Genomic DNA, 19,732 nt, shown 5'->3' with positions numbered 1-19,732 from the left:
CTGGCAGTTCCCTTTGTTATGCAAAGCCCACCTCTCTAGTAGTCCTGCTTAAGCACCTCCTTCTAATAGGAGATGGATTGCTTTAGAAAAACAACCTAAAATCTCTGTGCCTTGCATATCTATGAAAACTGGTGATAATTTAGATTTCCGTTTTTAAAATGTCAACAAGTCATATACAATTATATGTGTACTTTTGAGATCTCTTACCACAAAACATGCTCTCCCTTCTTTTCTATTTCTGCCCATGATCACTGCTCTGGAGTGCATTGTGTCCCTTCCCTGCAAATTCATATGTTGTAGTTCTAACTGCTAATATCACTGTATTTGGAGATAGGGTATTTAGGAGGTAACCAAGGTTATTAATTAAATGAGTTAAGGGTGGAGATGTATTCTGGTGGGACTGGTGGTGTAGGAAGAAGAGAAAGAGACACAGAGGGATCTTCTCTCAGCACAAGCATCGAGAAAGGCCATGTGAGGACACACAGAGAAGAGAGATGTCTGCAAGCCAGGAAGAGAGACCTCACCAGACACTGAATGGGCCAGAATCTTGATCTTGAACTTCCCAGCTTTAAGAACTATGAGAAAACATTTCTGTTGTTTAAGCTATCTAGTCTATGGTATTTCGTTATGAGAGCCTGAACCAACCAAGATTCCTACACTGGGAAAGGAGCTTTATAAATATGCACATAGTTTAGCTTGAGTCACACTCACCATGAGTAGTCTGTCTCCTACTTGCAACCTCCCATCCTTTTGTGCAGCTCCTCCATCTATGATTTTAGTTACATAAATGCTGTTGTCTCCAGGAATGTGCTGGTTCCCCACACCTCCTGCAATACTGAAGCCTAAACCTATGGGGGAAGAAACAGAGAAAGGAAAGCCTTTTTTTTTTTTTAAGAAAATGCAATTAGCACATTTCAACAGCCTAAAAACTTTAATCCTCAATTTATTATAACAGTGATAAATAACAGCAAGGGTTCTACTTCGGTTGATTTGTTCTTCTTTAAATATTTGAAGACTTGTTGATTAATGCCAATGAGTCGAGCCAAAGCTCTTGAAGTCAATCCCTTGTGGCCCTTAGTTTTGTTCTACTTTATGACTGTACACTTATTTGTTGTTCCCTAGCTAATCAGATCCTACTGGGTGATTGGACAAAATAGGGATCAGGCAAAAGTGTGAAATCCTACGTGAGCCAGGCAAAACACAAGTACATTTCTGCTCACATTGAGTCTGTGGGCTCATCTTCATTGTTGCTGTTACTCTGGCATAGAGAATTATTTGGGTACAGACCTAGACACTCTTGAAATTTCAGGATGAAAAGTACAACTGTTAGAAAATTCCCCAAATTGGAGACAAGAGCCACAAGGAAGAGACATTGGGATTTAAGTAGTAATTTCAGAGAGAAGATAAGGAAAAGAAGCTAGATGCTTGCATTTCCCATTTTCTTCTCTGGCCACCTTGTCATATCTTCACATTTCATGGCACTTACTGTTATTAAATAATAGTGAGGCTAGTCACACACAAAAAAAATTGTCTCCATATACATTCTTAAGAATAAAGAAACAGACAATATTCTCTATTACTCTTATACCACAGGATATCAAATCACTTTAAATATGAAACTTTTCTACACTGAGAGATAATTTTTACTGTGCTATGGCTTACAAAATTTTTATTTATATGTATCTATGGAATGATAATAAGAATAGTTATTAAAATCATTATGAGGTCATTTAAAAATAATGACTTATGGAATCTTTAAAAGTATAAAAATATCCTTTTAAGAATATGATTGAATATACATTCAGAATAATACTTATAGCTTATATTTTTATTGTATTTTAAAATTATAATGATAATTAACATGCACATTACTCAGAAAGATAGATATATATCAAGTGATTTTTTTTTTTTTTTTAGTAAAAACAGAAAATTTCTGTAACTTACTTGGTGTAAGACTTTTTTCTTTTTAACCACACATACCTAGAAACCTAATTTAAAAAACTAGAACACCTGTTTTATGATAAAAAAACAAAAACCAACAACACACCTACCTGGCACTTTATACAAAAATAATGAAAAACACTTTTAAAAATACTCCATTTCACTATGCTTTTATTGAATATTAAGTAGAACTATGTGCTCTTAAGATGATTAGTTAATAGAGAAACAGTGGCATAGCAAATTATAAAGAAACACCTCTGAAATTATGTTTGGAATAAAATGATTTTTGTTGAATTAAATATAATAGTTGTTAATATAAATGGAAAATGGATTTAAATTGATAGAGCAATTAAAATTAGTGTTAACTAATTTCCTACTAAAGTGGGTAATTATTCTTTACTGATGCTCTGACTTCCACAGATCTATACATGTATCTGTTTGCCTCAGATTAAAAAAAATAAAATTTAAAAGCAAATGATGATCCAGAATAAATAAATGCACCTAATTGGCTTTTCCTTTGAAATTCAAAATACATATCAGTTAATGTTTTCTAACCCTATTACTTTGTATTTATATATGATTATAGGGTGCTTAAAAATATAGTTACAAAAGTTTCATAGCCACATGCTAGAATCAATCTACAGCACTTAGAGTACTACAGAAGTCATTCCATACTGTAGAAAGAAAAGGTTAAAACAAATCCAGGGACTCTGATTCACTATGTCAACAGTAAATGCCACAGACAATCTAGGTTATAGAGCTAAGGAAACAAATCACCACTTTAAACAAGTTTAAATCCAACAAAGGGAATAATTATGTAGTTGACATTTGAAGTTAAAGTTTGTACCAGCACAATTAAATCACTGTGGATGCTCTAGACAAAATTATATCATTAAAAAGTTAATAACTTTTTTTCTCTGAGATTAGGTTTAAAAACATTTAAACTAGTGACTCTGCTCAAGGTGAAGCAAAATATTTTTAGTAGGAGTCAGAGAATGTCTCTGAAGCTACTAAAAATCTTCTCTGATTTCTCTTACTTTGATGAAGAAATGAATACATTTAAAAAGAATTAATAATTAATCAGCACTCAACCATATTCCAGATACTTAATTCAACATATGTAAATGTGTAGCTTTCATCTATATCCAGAATACAAGTTTATTTAGAAGTGGGAATATCCATCTGTGTCATGACATTCAATCTGCCTCCATTTATTCATTCATGCATTCATTCATTCACTAACCTCATTCATATATCTATTCATTCAACAAACACCCCTGAGTACATGCTATGCATTGTTGCTTTTGGCTGTGGTCAACATAAATGAATGGATTAACTAGAAACACTATAGAAATAATGATTCATGAGTGGGTCCATATGAGTGAGTGGGCTGAACCTGGCTGAAGGAATGTTCTAAACTCAGAGGATGCCAGTGATTTTTGGAGGACTAGTCTATGAAGACAAATGTGGGCTAGGACTACTGAGCAAAAAGACCATCCAAATAATCAGTTTGGAGGCACTGGGAGTTCCTTGTATACATTCTAGCGAAGCAGGGGCAGGCTTTCTACATTAAAGGATCATTCTCTCCCCTTATTAGCTAATATTTCCCTCTTTCATTCCTCTCTAGACACTCACAGACTTGATAATTCTAGAACACACTGGACACACTTCTACATTAGGGCATTTATCTAGTTATTCCTTTTGCCTGGAATACATTTTCTTCTGAGCTTTGTACAAATTTCAATTTCTCTATGTTTCTGAACCTGACCTACTTATTTAATACTATCCCCCAACCATGCACTCCACTTGCTTCTTCTGCTCTACTTTTCATTTTACCTTAGCATTTATTACCTTGTTATATACTACACAAGCTATATATGTATTTTATGTTATTTATTTTTTGTCTGTCTGCTTGGTGAAAATATAAACTTCATGATGACAGGAATTTTTGTCTGTTTTATGCTATGCAATAGAACAAGGCCAGCTATATATGGTAGTACCCCTTATTTGTGGTTTTGCTTTTCATGGTTTCAGTCATCCATGGTCAACCACCATCTGAAATCTTAAAAATTTCAGAAATAAACAATTCATAAGTTTTATATTGTGTACCGTTTTGAATAGCATGATGAAATCTCTCACTGTCACACTCCGTCCCACCTGGGACATGAATCATCTCTTTTCTAGTGTATCCATGCTGTGTGTACAGTACAAAGAGATATTTTGAGAGAGCCCACATTCACATAAGTTTTATTATAGTACTAGAGGCCTGTTGCACGAAGAGTTCGTGCAATAGGCCTTCCTTCCCTTGGCTTCCAGCACCGGTTTTCCTCTAGCACCCAGGACCCAGGCCTTCGCTCCGACCAGAGTCTGCCTTCTTCCTCTTTGCTGCAGACTCAGGCTGGAGTCTGCCATCTTCGTCTTCATCTGCAGTCTTGTCTTCGCTCTGACACTCGGCTCCTGTAGATCCCTTCACCCCCACGCTCCCTCTCATAGCAGGTATCCTGCCCTGCCTGGCCACTCCACACCTGGAGCAGCTGGGCAGCTGCCATCTTTGGCCTTCTAATTTGCATACTCACTCTGATTGGCTGTGGGCATAGAGGAGGTCTATTATTAGGTAGGATACTAAAGGCCCAATGCACAAAATTCGTGCAAGGGGCTCGGCCCTCACAGCACTGGCTGCCTTGGCCCTCTCAGCCCCAACTGCCTTGTGGTCCCAGCTGACTTGTGTCCCAGCTGCCTCGAGGCCCCACCCCCTGCCCACTGGTTGTTCCAGAAGGTCGTTCCAGAAGGTTGTTCTGCTGTCCAGTCTAATTAGCATATTAGCTCTTTATTATATAGGATTGTTTTAATTGTTCTAGTTTATTATCAGTTATTGCTGTAAATCTCTTACTGTGCCTAATTTATAAATTAATCTTTTCCATAGGTATGTATATATATATGAAGGAACACAGTATGTACAGATTTCAGTACTAGCCAATTTCAGTCATCCTCTGGAGGTCTTGGAATATGTCCCCCATGAATAAGGGGGAACAACTGTAGTTACCTTATAAGTATATATTACATACAAAATGAATGGACAAATAAATATAAGACAGAAAAAGCCACATGTCTCTTAGAAAGATTCTCCTTAAAGATGAAGTTTGCGACTTAGTGAGTGAGGGACAGCTGAAAAGAAGAGGGCTGTAGTTGCAGTCGATGACTGTTAAGATGTTACCCTGCTTCAGGTGAACTCTGACAGCAACAGCATAGCCAGCTTTGCATCCTGATTCTTTCACTTACTAACTGTGTAAACTACTGATCTGTAATGAGGGAATAAGTATATCTATGTTGTATAGTAACTGGCATATGATAGATGCTTGATAAAAAAAAAAATTATCTTCCCTCCATAAATTGTTTTGAAAAACAGACACCTAGACACACTGGCATTATTTAACTGGTTATGATGAGTTCTCTTATGGTACTAGTGTTATGTAAGCAAGACTTAGAAGAGCAGGAGAAGAATCAACAGATGTTTAGTGTCCAAGATGTGTCCTGAAGGTTAAGTTAGAATTGTTACAAGAGAATGCACCTTTCAAACCAACACATCCTCTGGATTCCAGACTGACTAAATGACTAGAGTCAGCTGCTCTGACTTCTGTCACATGATGCTCATAAAATTCCAGCTCCATTGAGCTGACTATTGAGACGTAGATGTCTAGCAATCCCCCCAAAAAATGTATTTATGATAAAATAAGCTAGATTGGTCCCTAACGATGTAAATACAGTAATACTTGTAAAGATCTGAGTAAGAAACACTGAATATAGCAAAACACTGATTTGAGGGGAGGTCCCAATTTAGAGAATTGGTCATTGTTTTGAAAAGAAGTGTCCATAATTAAGAAATATCCCTGGTAACTAGGTGTTCTATTTGCTTTCTGGATTCAAGGACCTACTTATTTCCATAGGTTTGGGAGGTTCTCATCCACTATTTGTTTGAATAGGCTCTCCATTCCTTTCTCCCTCTCTTCTTCTGGTATGCCTATTAGTCTAATAGGGCTTTTTCTGATATAGTCAGATAGTTCTTGTGCAACTCTTTCATTTTTCTTTATGCTCAGGTCTCTCTTCTTCCATCTGTGTCATTGCCTATCTTTGCTATCACTAATTCGTTCCTCCATCTGGTTGGCTCTGTTTCCTATCTTAGTAGATCATTCCTAATCTTCTTAAGTGCACGCTTCATTTCCAGAATTTCTGATTGGTTCTTTTTTAAAGTTTCCATCTCTTTGGTAAAGTACTCATTTTGTTCATTAATTTGTTTTCTGAGTGTATTGAATTGCCTGTCTGTGTTTTCTTACATTCTGAGTATTTTTAGAACTGCAATCTTAAAAGCTCTGTCATTTACATCACATATTTTCATGTGTTCCATGGTAGACTAGTCATTTGTAAAATTAACTCCATGAAAAGAGTTGGTAGGTCTCACTACAAACACTGACTCTAACACTTTCTACTGTGAAATGTTTGGCTATTAAGAATTATACTAAATATGCCTATGTGTGTGCTGGTTAGAAACAAAACTGACACAGAATAATATAAGTAAAATCATGGAAGAAAAATCTGCATATTTCAGCACTCTAGCAAAGGAAAAAAGTGTGTGGAATTTAAAAACCCAATTTATAAATAAAAAGAAATAAATAAAAAACTGATCTGTTTGACAAACATGTGATATATAAACAGAATTTGTTTTACATCTATTACCTACAGTTGGGTTCCCCTTGCTATAGTTCTTGCATATCCCCAAATTGCTATTCCTCACATTAACATGAGAGATGTAGGCATAGGGAATGCCTGAGCCTTGTTCAAACCTTGAATTTAACCTCTTTCCACACAAAATCTCTTCTGCACTCTATAAAGAAAGAACAAGAGGAACACAGTTCACCCTTTTCCCTTATTGCCTGCCCACGCTACGGAGGAAGTGTGAGTGAGAGGTGGAGAACGAAAGCAGAAGTCTTGGCAAGATAGACTGATACTGTACTGGAGAAGCTCAGAATAAAAACTAAATGCTTAAAAGTCATATGATTACAATGTACCCATATATTCAAAGGGGGTGTAGAGAACTAAGCCCCATGAAGTCTTACAGTCATTCAGTAACTTGGTTCAACTTCATCTGATATGAGTTGACTGGGAGAGAAATCTTGAGGCTCCTCTAAACAATTCAATATTATTATTTTTTAAATATAGTTTTATTGATTTCAGAGAGGAAGGGAGAGAGTAAGAGAAACAGAGAGTGAGAGAGAGAGATGGAGACATCAATGATGAGGGAGAATCATTGATTGGCTGCCTCTTGCAAACTTCACAGTGGGGATCAGGCCCACAACATGAGCATGTGCTCTGACAAGGAATCTAACTGTAACCTCCTGGTTCATAGGTTGACACTCAACCACACTGGCCAGGCACAATTCAATATTAAGCAGACTGCTTCTGACATAATTTATCTAGGATCTGCTAGGTAAGGTATTTATTGCTTCACAGAAAACACTAGTGGCATTCTGTACATTTTGACTACATGTTTTTATTAAAGGAAACACAAAATCCAAACTGAACCCCAGCTAGCCCCCTCTTAGAAAACACCCGCGTACACAGGCAACTTAACTTCTGAATGTATATGCATTTTGGTTAAGAACAACAACAACAAAAAAAGCAAAAAATACAGTGGATCTGGTCTACACAGATAACAGACTATTTCACATCTCTTCCCTTTTAAAAAGAATTTTTTGCTTAAATAAATATCAGAAATGTACCTTTTCTTTTAATTTGAGACACTAATTAATCTCAGTGGGCACTGTAGGTGTGGTTAATTAAAAGCCAAAGCTTTATTTTCTTACTCTGGATTTTTCTCAATCCTGCTTAAAAAATCTCACAGATCACCCTATTAATTTACCACAATGTTCCAAATTTTTTTTCTTTTAGGACCTCATAATACCCACTCATGCGTTTTAGCACATCACTTTAATGCCTATTTAAAAGTCCCCATGTCTATACTTATCCTTTCTGCTTTCCCTTCATTCAATGAAATAAACATCAGTCCTTCTTTCTAAGTCTAAATCTTCCTCTCCACTCTAGGACTTTACTTATTATTACCTACCCCTCTAAAATATTCTGTCTCTTACTCACTGCTTTTCTTCTCTTCTGGCTTTGTCCTATCCTGAAAATACCATCTCTTAAACTTGCCACAGCCTCCTTTCTGTTAAGAGCTGAAACTTTTAAACAGCATATATTTACTAACTCTGTTTCCTTTTCACACACCCCCTTCTCAATCTCATCCATCTCATTCCATACACCACCGTCTACTCATATGGCATCTGCTACTGGTTGAATTATGTCCCTTTCAAAGGTAGTGTGAAGTCCAAGGCCGGGTGCCTGTGAATGTGACCTTACTTGGAAACAGGGTCTTTGCAGATGTAATCAATTTAAAATGAAGTTCTACTGGATTAGTGTGGGCCCTAATCTAATAATTGGTGACCTTGAATGAAGAGGAAATTTAGACACAGAAACACAGACACACAGAGAAGAATGCATGTGATAACAGAGGCAGAAGTTGAAGTGATGCATCTGCAAGTCAAGGGATAACAAAGATTGGCAGAAACTGACAAAGTCTAGGGAAGAGATGTGGAGCAAACTGTCCTTCAGAACTTTCCAGAAGGAATGAATCTTGCTGAGCCCTAGATTTTAAACTTTCAGGCTCCAGAACTAGTGAATAAATCTTAAGCCACCCAGTTTGTGGTCATTTGTTAGGGCAGCCTCAAGAACAGCATCTAATTCTTATGGTCTAAGTAGTTGTACACATATCTAGCTCTTCTTTCCTTTCTAATGGAAATCATACTGATACAGAATTTTCTTCCAAAAGGCATAAAAATTTCTGATGGGCTTTTGCTCTTTCTGCATTTCACACAACTCTACTGATTACTTTTGCATTCCTACGCTCTGACATCATACTGCCCTGTTCCTTCTCTTATTACTTCCCTCTTCATTTTATTTATATTCATTTTATTGTTCTAGAACCACAAAGTGGTTCTCCAAATATGGTCCTTACCCCACTAGCATTAGCATCATTGTGGGAGCTTGTTAGAAATGCAAAACTTGGGGCCCATGCCAGATGATCCTGAATCGGAAACTCTGGGGGATGCATGCTAAATTTGATAATCACTTCCCTAGAATAATAGTTATTCCTTGAGGCACACTCCATAGAATCCTATTCTCTCCATAATCTCTTTCTTGTAGAGAATCCATTTCCATAGTTTCAATTACCACTGCTATGTTAAGTGCCCAAACTTCTTGTACCTCAACACTCTTGGGTTTGATTCGTCACCTTAAACTCATAAGCTTGAATGAATGCACTCATGACCCCCCTTCTTTCCTGTCTTCTGTGTTTTCCAATTAGATTAATATTTCAGAGTAAACTGGAAGCTCTGAGATTGGCATCACTGAATCCAGGGCTTATTATGATACTTGGCAGAGAGTTGCTAGAAAATATTTATTATAATATTGTATAATATAGCAGTTGTTATATTTTATCAGAATATATTATTCTTCTCCCCAGCTATTTCACTAAATCAAATGCTTATCCAATCATGTCTGCTTTATTGTAAAAGGCTTATGATTTGTATTACCCAATTTTAGTTTTTCCCTCCATTTTTCTACAACCCATTCTGCAAATATTTTCCAGGTTATTATTCCCTAAAGATCTATATTCATTATGTTGCTCTATTACTTCAAATTGACTGTTCATTTGCTATAGAAATTCTACATATCCTCTTATCACTATTCCTTACTTCTCTCCAGCTAAGCTTCCTCCAGGCAAGCTGATCTTGCTGTGGTGCTTTTTTATGCTAGTATGTCTATTCCCTGAATTTGAAATGCCTTCACCACTTTAATTTTCAAAACAACTCAAGTCTTTGCCAACTCTAACCTACTATGGTCGTGCATTTCTAAGTTGAATTCCAGAAGAACCAGTTATCTGTATAAGCCTTTTCACTTCTACTTAAATAGAATGAGTTAACTCATTCAACAAACATACTGATAACTAACTAAGTGCAAATACTGGCCTAAACATTGTGGTTATATCCATTAACTAGAAAGCTATGGTTCTTATCTAGTGGAAGGTAAGACAAAGAAGCAATAAAAATCGAGTGGTAAGTTGATAAGAGAGGAACAGGGGCTATGGGAGCACAGAGATGGGCTGCCTATCTTGGGTAGGGTATGGGTGTCATAGAAGGCTAACTGTAGGTCCTGATAGCCAATCAGAGTCCTGGAAGGTGAAAGTGAGCCAGGAAAAAGAAGGGAGTTGGGAGAGAACATTCCTGCAGAGGGAAAACATGTATTCAAAGACCCAGAATTGAGAGATGACATGGTTTATTTGAGAAAATAAAAATAGTTTAGGTGAAAGCAACAAGTTAGGCAGAATACAGGCTCCAGGAGGAAAGGAATTATATCTCTTATACTCACCAATTTACATTTACTCCCTGATAGTGTGCTTAATAAATATTTTGGGATACGTTAATAAATGGAGATAGGAGGACATTTTCTCTCCTCAGTTAGGTGGAAAGGAGAATGGGGTGCTGTAGATAAAGGTTAAGAATATAGGTTTAATGTAAAACATTAAAGGAGTTCTCATCTTTAATTCATTCTGATAGCAAGAAAGTATGGACATTGACCAAGAATGCATAAAATAGTGAGGTCAGAGATTTGAGGAAAGTACAGAAGTTTTAAAATGGCTATTAAGGAAAATGGAAGAGATAATTCATTGGAGAAATGCAGACAAGTTACAAGGAATGGCTGATTGTCTAGTTAAGGTTTAGTGGCTATTACTCCTCTAGTAATTTATTTTTCCTTCAGCAATTCTCAACAGTCTGGATATAAGCACAGAAAATGTAAGCAGATAGATGAAATCACTTTACAAATTAATCTTTTATGTGCATTTATCTTCTCTCTTCAACTAAATTATATGACCCTAGAAAGAAGGGGTTGCATAAAATAGGCCATGCTGAGCACAGTGATGGCATAGAGTAATTTTTCAATAAGTATTTTGAGAATGAATTAATGATTGATGTGTTCATAGACTAAATAATCACATGGCATAGGTATACTTTTAAATATCAAGCATTTCACATTAATAGAGATGTGTATACTTCAGCTGACTGCTTTAGAAGGAACAATAATGCTTTTATTTCCGTTCCCAAGGAGTGTTATGAACTAAGTAGATACACCAAAAGTAATTTTTAAAATTAATTACTGAATTAAATAAAGATCACTGAATCCTGTTCCCATAAGCATGCTATAAAGAACTGTACAAGAAAGGGCTCAGGCTGGTAAAACAATGTGGTGAGTTACTTCATTCATTCATTAAAAACTTTCAGCTCCAGGCTACATTAGTTTTCTAGGCTACTGGAACAAAGTGCCACAAACTGGGTGATTTATAAAATTAAAATTTATTGTCTGACAATTCTGGAGCCTAAAAGTCCATATCAAGGCACTAGTTCCTTTCTAAGGGCTGTGGAGGAAAACCTATTCCAGGCCTCTCAACAAGTTTCTGGTGGTTTGCTGGCAAGCTTTGGCATTCCATGGTTTATGGATGCATTACTTCAACACTGCCTTCATCTCCACATGATGTTCTCCCTGTGTGTGTCTATCTCTGTGTCCAACATTCCTTTTTATTTTTGATAAGACCACCAGTCATACTGGATTAGGATCCATATTAATGACCTCATCTTAAGTTGATCATCAGCAAAAATCCTATTTTTCTTAAGGTCACATTCACAGGTACTTGGAGTTAAGACTTTAAAATCTATTGGGGGGGGGGACATAATTCAACTCATGACAGTAGTATTGGGAAAGATAAATATGAATAGGATACCATCCCTGTCTTCAAGGAGCTTATAGACCAAGTGGAAGAAATGACAACAGAGGATAAGCCAGTGCTTTGGAGGAAAGGCAGAGAGTCAGGTCAGGGAAGACTTCTTGGAGACAGTGACAGCTGAGCTGAGCTCTGTTGAATGGCTGGAAGAAGAGAGGCCTCAAGGAATACTAAGCAGAGAGAAGGAGTAGCCTGTAGAAAGGTACAAACAGCCTAGATCACTATGGTCAAGGAGAGAATGGGGCTAGGATGAGATATGGGGACTGAAGTTGAAGAAAGAAAAGCTCATGAAGTTCTAGAGGTGCCATGTTGAGTTTGGCCCTTATATTAATAACAATAGGAAGCCTTTGAAAAGTTTTAAGATCAGATTTTGTCTTTTCCAATTTACCTTATTAGTGTTAGCTGTTGTATAAAATATACATTAAAGTATATTCTGTGTGGTTGGGAGGATGCTCAATTTTGTATGATAAAGCATTTTTTCCTTCCCACATTTTCCCTTTTTCCTAATTATATTTAGTTGTCACTCATTATAATTCACATGGGAAAACTTCCCTTCAATTCTATGTTCATGATTTAGGTTGAGATATTAGCTTTTCTTGGTTCCTCCCTCTCCCATTACCTGAATGTCCCAGCCTATTCATAAAACCAAACTTTAAAATATAAGACAAACAGGCATTTATAATCTGCTAAAAAGATAACCCTAAATTCATAAATTCATTTATAAGCATATTGTAATTCACCAATTACAATATTTTAAATGGGCCTTTTCAGCAGATGTTTGGCTTCCCTACTTCACCTGATCATCCTGATGGAGCATCTGTGTAAAAGAACTAATTATAAAATCTGGATTTAGCTTAGGTCCTAAGAATGAGATTTATATAATTGAGATAATTACACAAGTGCCTATTTTTGCAAGGACAGTTTGCTCAGTATGAAACCATGAAGAACTTACTTACTATGGATCAGATTTATGAAGTGGCTAACCAGTATTTCCAGTATTTATTGTATGATTTCAGATATTCTAAAGAAACTGTACGAAACTATTAAGCAACAGACTCTCTTAATGGATTATGTATGACAAGTGCTAATGTCTTCAATTATACAGCAATGGCATTAAGGTACATTTACTTTGCCATAACATTCATTTCATTGGAGATTAAGATATTTTATATCAAGTCCTTTAACTTTTACAATAATACATTCTAGGTTGTATACATTCTATGTCACACAAAGCTTGCAGTATGTGCCTCTGTCTTTAATCTTATACTTTTCACTCAAGTAGGCTTAGTTTTTACAAAGAAATCTGGCTATATGTTTAAAACTCTTTAAGGATTGCTTAACAATCCTGAAAAAGAACAAAGCAGGAGCTTCACACTTTCTTATTTCAACCCTTACTATAAAGTTATAGTAATTAGGACGGTATGGTACTAGCATAAAAACAGACAAAAATAGATCAATGGATTAGAGTTGAGACCCTAGAAATAAACCCAATTATATACAGTTAACTAATATTTGACAAGTGAGCCAAGAATACACAAGGAAGAATAAAACAGTCTCTTCAATAAATGGTGCTGGGAAAATTGAATATTCACAAGTAAAAGAATGAAACTAGACCCCTATCTTACACCATTCACAAAAATGGGCTCTAAATGAATTAAAGACTTAAATATATGTCCTAAAACCATGAAAGTTCTACAAAAACAAAACAAAATATAAAAAAAGCTCTTTGACATGGTATTGGCAAAAATTCATGAGTATTGGAATTTTGGGATAGAACACCTAAAGACAAACAACAAAATGGAAAATAAATAAGAGGGATGACATCAGACACAAAAGCTTCTGCACAGTAAAAGAAACAATTAACAAAGTGAAAAGACAACTTACAGAATAGTAAAAAAATATTTGCAAACCATATATCTGATAAAGAGTTAATATACAAAATATATATAGAACTCAGATGACTCAACAGAAAAAAAGAAAAAAGAAAAAAAACAACAACAAAGAAAGAATCCAATTTAAAAATGGGCAAAGAACCCAAATAGACATCTTTCTAAAGAAAATATATGTATGGTCAATAGGTCCACGAAAAGGTGCTTAACATTACTAGTCATAAGGAAAATGCAAATCAAAACCGCAATGAAATATCACCTCATACCTATTACAATGGCCATCACCAAAAGATAAGAGATAACAAATACTGGTGAGGAAGTGGAGAAAAGGTAATCCTGTGCACTGTTGGTGGGATTGTAAACTGGTACAGCCACTGTGGAAAACAGTAAGGAGGAAACTCAAAAATTTAAAAATAGAACTAACACATGATCCAGCAATTAAGCTTCTGAAAATATATACAACCCCAAACACAAACATGTTCATTGCAGCTTTATTTACAATAGTTAAGCCATGGAAACTACCTAAGTGTCCACTGACAGATAAATTGATAAAGAAATTGTGATATAAATGTTGGCCACAAATGCTCAAGTATCAAGATTTCCTCATCCCCACACAATAATGAGGAAATCCTGCTATTTGTGACCACCCACATGGACAGACCTTGAGGGCATTATGCTAAGTGAAATAAGTCAGACAGCTAAAGAAAAATACTGTATTTCACTTATATCAGGAATATAAAAAGCAAAAAAAAAATGATAGAAAAAGAGATCAGATTTGTTCAGAGGAAGGTGAGTAGGGGAGGGGGAATTGAATAAATGTCAAAAGGTACAAACTTCCTGTTATAAGTCAAATAAGTACTAAGGATGTAACGTACAACATGATGACTACAGATAACAATACTGTGTAATATGTATGAGTTGTTAAGAGAGTAAATCCAAACCGGTCTTATCACAACAGAAATTTTTTCCCCTTTTTTGCTTTACAAAATTTTATCTATATGAGATGATGAATCCTAACTAATTTTATTGCAGTAATCATGTCACAATATACTAGTATGTAAGTCAAGTCATTATGCTGTACACCTTAAACTTATAAAACTTGAAAAAAAGGCATGCCATATTTTACATGATAAATAATAACTGGACTTTTGGAACAAGTTACTCTCAATAGGTCTTTTTTCAAAGATGTAAGATGGGTATAATATATGCCATGACCACTGTGCGGTATAGTAGAAAGACTAATGGCACAAACTTTGGTTCTATCACTTAAAAGCTTTATGACTTTGTAACAAGTTATTTTGCTTCTTTTTTCATCAGTTTTATCAGGAGGATATGAGTTACCTCATAATATCACAGTGATAATTATGATAATGTATCAAAAGGAACCACACAGCATAAGTAATAGTATTCACAGTATTTCCATTCCCTTTGTCCTTCCTCTCAAGATTGCAATGAGACAAATGTGATAATTATTTATAAACTATAAATCACACATTTATATATTTAGGTATTATCCTATATAATAAAGAGGTAATATGCAAATTGACCATCACTCCAACATACAAGATGGCCACCACAAGATGGCCATCAGGGGAGGGCAGTTGGGAGGCACCAGGCCTGCAGGGGAGGACAGTTGGGGGGTAACCAGGCCTGCAGAGGAGGGCAGTTGGGGGCAATCAGGCCTGCAGGGAAGGGCAGTTGGGGGCGACCAGGCCTGCAGGGAAGGGCAGTTGGGGGAGACCAGGCCTATAGGGAAGGGCAGTTGGGGGTGACCAGGCCTGCAGGGGAGGGCAGTTAGGGGCAATCAGGCCAGCAGGGGAGCAGTTAGGAGCAATCAGGCAGGCAGGCAGGTGAGTGGTTGAGAGCCAGCAGTCCTGGATTGTGAGAGGGATGTCCGGTGGGATCGGGCCTAAATGGGCAGTTGGATATCCCTTGAGGGGTCCCAAATTGGAGAGGTTGCAGGCTGGGCTGAGGGACACACCCTTCCCACCTCCCCCCCCCCCATGCACAAATTTCGTGCACCAGGCCTCTAGTTATATTTTACTTCCCAAACTCTCTTAAAATACTCATTACACTTGGCTTTTCCCATGGGAGAAAATGAGACTAATTACAGATCTGGGTTCTAATCCCTTACTTTTAGATCACCTTCTTAGTGAATGCTCTCCAGGTATTCTACACATTGTGTAAGTCATGAGTTCTTTATCTTGCTAAGAGTCTCTACCTGTATATATTATGAAATTTAATGAACAATGTCTACATTTGGAACTGTGTCAAAATGGGTAGCACAATTCCAAATGTACAGAAACTATGAATATCTCAATGATTGACACAAGTAGCTCAGATCTTTTGGATGTATAGGTTCAGTGATTTTGGGATGTGGGTCTATTTCAGACAGCTGTGAGGATTTGGTTTAATCACTATTCTAGAATGCTCCTCACTTTCCAAAGGACCATGAAATATTTTTATAAGTATATTGGACAAGATTAGAGATATAGCTGCACAGTAATACGTGTGATAAAATGGGTAATGTGATAAGAGCTTTAAGTGTTTTAAGAGAAATGGAAGGCAGAGAGAGAGAGAGAGAGAGAGAGAGAGAGAGAGAAGAGAGAGAGAGGAAAGAGAGAGAGAGAGAGAGAGAGAGAAGAGAGAGAGAAAGAGAGAGAGAGAGAGAGAGAGAGAGAGAAGAGAGAGAGAGAGAGAGAGAGAGAGAGAGAGGAAAGAAAGTTTGACACGTGAAGTCAGGTGAATTCATACCATACTATCAAAAATATTAGAAGTTAACCAAGGCAGGAAATATACTGTATGCAAATGTGCCAAGGGAGTAAAAAAAGAGAATGGCACTTTGGGGAAACAAGTATGACAATTCAGCTTTGTAGAGAATTATAATTTAAAACTGGGAGGAGCAGTGACATCTAATCAATGGATTTTAAAGAGAGATATGTACTGGTAAAAAGTATGTAAATAAGCACAATCTTCTCAAATATTATATTATCTGGGTGATGCATTAATTCAATAAAGCAGTCTTCTCTCCTATAAGTTCACAGAAGATTATAAACAAAGGAAATAGAGCAAGAATTAAATCACATAGGGGTTTTAAAGCCACATTATATATAAATTAAACCAATTACAATAGAAAGGGGTTCTTTATTATATTTTTAAGTGAAAATCCATTAATTTTTTTCTTTTCTAATTATCATTTTGCAGTCAAATAGTTGAAAAACATCTTATATATCATTCATATAATCAAAATGGAGTTTCTAAATCTATGCCTTGAATAAAAAGAGCAGCAATCTCATGCAGATTTTTCAGTTTCATTTATCCAACTAGCTATTTTAGAATAATGTCAATGGATAACTACCATGGCCCCTGGTGGTCTAGTACTTCCCATGAAGATTATGTTTTTATACTAGAAGGTACTCCTTCAAATTATCCTTTAGGCACAGAGGAAAGGACCACATTTATCCAGTGGTCCCTATCACTTTAAAGCAGAATATTGATAATACAGGTAACAACAACTAAACTTTATTTAGTGTTTACTATGTGCCAGGTACTGGTCTAAGAACTTCAGCATTTTACACATTATCTTTCAGTCCTTTAAAAATGTCATTCCATGGGCCTCTGATTTCTATAATTTCTAATGAGAAATCAGTAATAATTATAATAGTTCTGTATGTAATGTTTCCTTTGTCTGGCTGCTTTTATTATTTTATCTTTGGTTTTCTGCAGTGTCTCTGTGTCCCTGTGTTCTGTTGTTGTTATAGTAGTCTATTAGAGGCTCGGTGCATGAATTTGTGCACTGATGGGGTCCAGCTGGCCCGCCCCGATCGGGGCCAATCAGGGTTGGGCCAGCCGGGAGGAGGGGCTGCTGGAGGTTGACTGGTCAGCTCCACCCCTGATTGGGCCAGTTGGCCGGCCGCAGTGCACATCACAGCAACTGGTCATTCTGGTCATTCTGCTCGTTCTGGTCGCTTGGTGTGTGTGTGTGTGTGTGTGTGTGTGTGTGTGTGTGTATGTATATATATATATATAATTTGCTTGTATTTCTCTTGTTTGGGTCTGTGTTGATATTTTATTATTATTATTAAATTTGGGAAATTTTTAGTTAATATTTTTTTCTTTTCCTACTGATTTTCTCCCTCCTCTCGTTACGAGACTCCAGTTACACATATGTTAAACTGCTTAATATTGACTTATAGGACACTGAGGCTGTGTTTATTTTTTTAGTCTTTTTTCCTCTTTGTTTTAGTTATGTTTAAATCTATAAGTTCATAATAATAATAATATTAATAATAGTATAAATAAAAGCAATAATAATGCAACTGATTGGCCACCTTTTGAGGATCATGAGGAACCAATTCACTATCTTGTGAACCATGTAAATAATAGGAAAGTATCAATCACTTATTGTGCCTTTTCTATATGAACTTTATAACTGTAATAGATGAGAGGAAGTGCTCCATAATATAAATTCATATAATAAATGAAAAATTATGATAGAATTACAATACTACCATTTCACCACTATTTATTATATAATAAAATAATATATTTAAGAATTGAACATTAATAGCTACTAACATTAAAAAAGAGTAAAAATTAGTATTACTTGTTTTCTTATAAAAGAGCATACTATTAGTTATAGTCTTGCCAAAGGGATTACCTGATTATACCTCTGAGTCCAGCTGCCAATTTGTGGAAAATACAGAGGATAGGGACATATTGAACAATATCATGAGTTTACCAGAGATGTGGATTGGAAAACTCAACAGGTCAAATGACTTTGGTTCCTCAGCATATAAACTATAAGGAAAATGCCAGAGGCCAATTCCAGCATGTCAGCAGGGCTGAATCATCTGGGAACGGCTAAAAAGCATCTCCCCCAAACCTGAATAGGATAATCGTTTGCTGCCAGACAGCTCAGAGCATCTTAATCTGCATGTTATTGCCTCCTGTTGGCCAAATACCTGAATAGCTGTAGGCTATTCCCCAATCTGACAATGCTTCTGTAAACCCTACCCTTTGAAACCTTACCCTTTGAAGTGTATGTCTCCATCTTGCCTTAGGACAAATTGTGTTAATAAAAGCAGGGGTCCTGAGTCAAGGGAGTAGTCTTTAGCTCCTTTAGCTGAAGCTCCTCTGACCCCCAATGCCTTTCAAAACTATCTTTCCTCTTTGGACTCCTTGAATCTATGCATCAGCTCCTTTCTCCAGATTGCTGAACCCTTTGTAATGCTGGGACAAGAACCCCAGCAGAAAATAAAGTGATGGAGGGGATTCTATAGATGAAGAGAGACTTATACGACATATTAAGCTAAAAAGGTGGACTAGACTAAAATAATGTCCAGGGATGCATAAAACTAATAAATGGGTGATAAAAACAAACAAATGTAAGGATGTGATGACTAGGAAAGCCAGGTTAGCAATTAATTGGAAGGTGGAAAGGAGCTGTGATCACAACGGGGTGCATAGAAAGGCCTCTGGTGGCGTGGCTCAGTGGTTGAGCATAGACCCATGAACCAGGAGGTCATGGTTTGATTCCCCATCAGGGCACATGCAGTGTGGGGCATGCAGGAGGCAGCTGATCAATGATTCTCTCTCATCATTGGTGTTTCTATCTCTCCCTCTCCCTTCCTCTCTAAAATCAATAAAAATATATTATAAAAATAAATTAAAATAAAGGCCTCTGGTGGCTGGAAAAGTTCCAGTCTTATTCCAGGTGGTGGTTACAGGATGTTTACTTTAGAGCAGTGGTCGGCAAACTCATTAGTCAACAGAGCCAAATATCAACAGTACAACGACTAAAATTTCTTTTGAGAGCCAGATTTTTTAAACTTAAACTTCTTCTAATGCCACTTCTTCAAAATAGACTCGCCCAGGCCATGGTATTTTGTGGAAGAGCCACACTCAAGGGGCCCAAGAGCCGCATGTGGCTTGCGAGCCGCAGTTTGCCGACCACAGCTTTAGAGTAATATGTAGAAATAATTCAGTAAGCTAGACATTTATTTTTGTGTGATTT

At 36.5% G+C, this 19,732-nt stretch overlaps 1 protein-coding gene across 11 annotated transcripts in view; it reads right to left on the bottom strand.

Annotated features, from left to right (window-relative positions):
• DLG2 (discs large MAGUK scaffold protein 2) overlaps positions 1 to 19,732 on the bottom strand; it is a 1,173,098-nt gene that overhangs the window by 482,260 nt on the left and 671,106 nt on the right. For all 11 annotated transcript variants that reach the window (XM_054725747.1, XM_054725750.1, XM_028128522.2 and 8 more), the window contains one exon: positions 712 to 848. In XM_054725747.1, the coding sequence (XP_054581722.1) occupies positions 712 to 848 (137 nt within the window). The remainder of the gene's footprint in view (positions 1 to 711; positions 849 to 19,732) is intronic.

This window comes from Eptesicus fuscus, chromosome 13 (genome assembly GCF_027574615.1).
Source record: "Eptesicus fuscus isolate TK198812 chromosome 13, DD_ASM_mEF_20220401, whole genome shotgun sequence".
Lineage (NCBI taxonomy): Eukaryota > Metazoa > Chordata > Mammalia > Chiroptera > Vespertilionidae > Eptesicus > Eptesicus fuscus.
The sequence above is the reverse complement of the archived record's forward strand: the minus strand, read 5'-3'. Positions and strand labels throughout refer to the sequence as shown.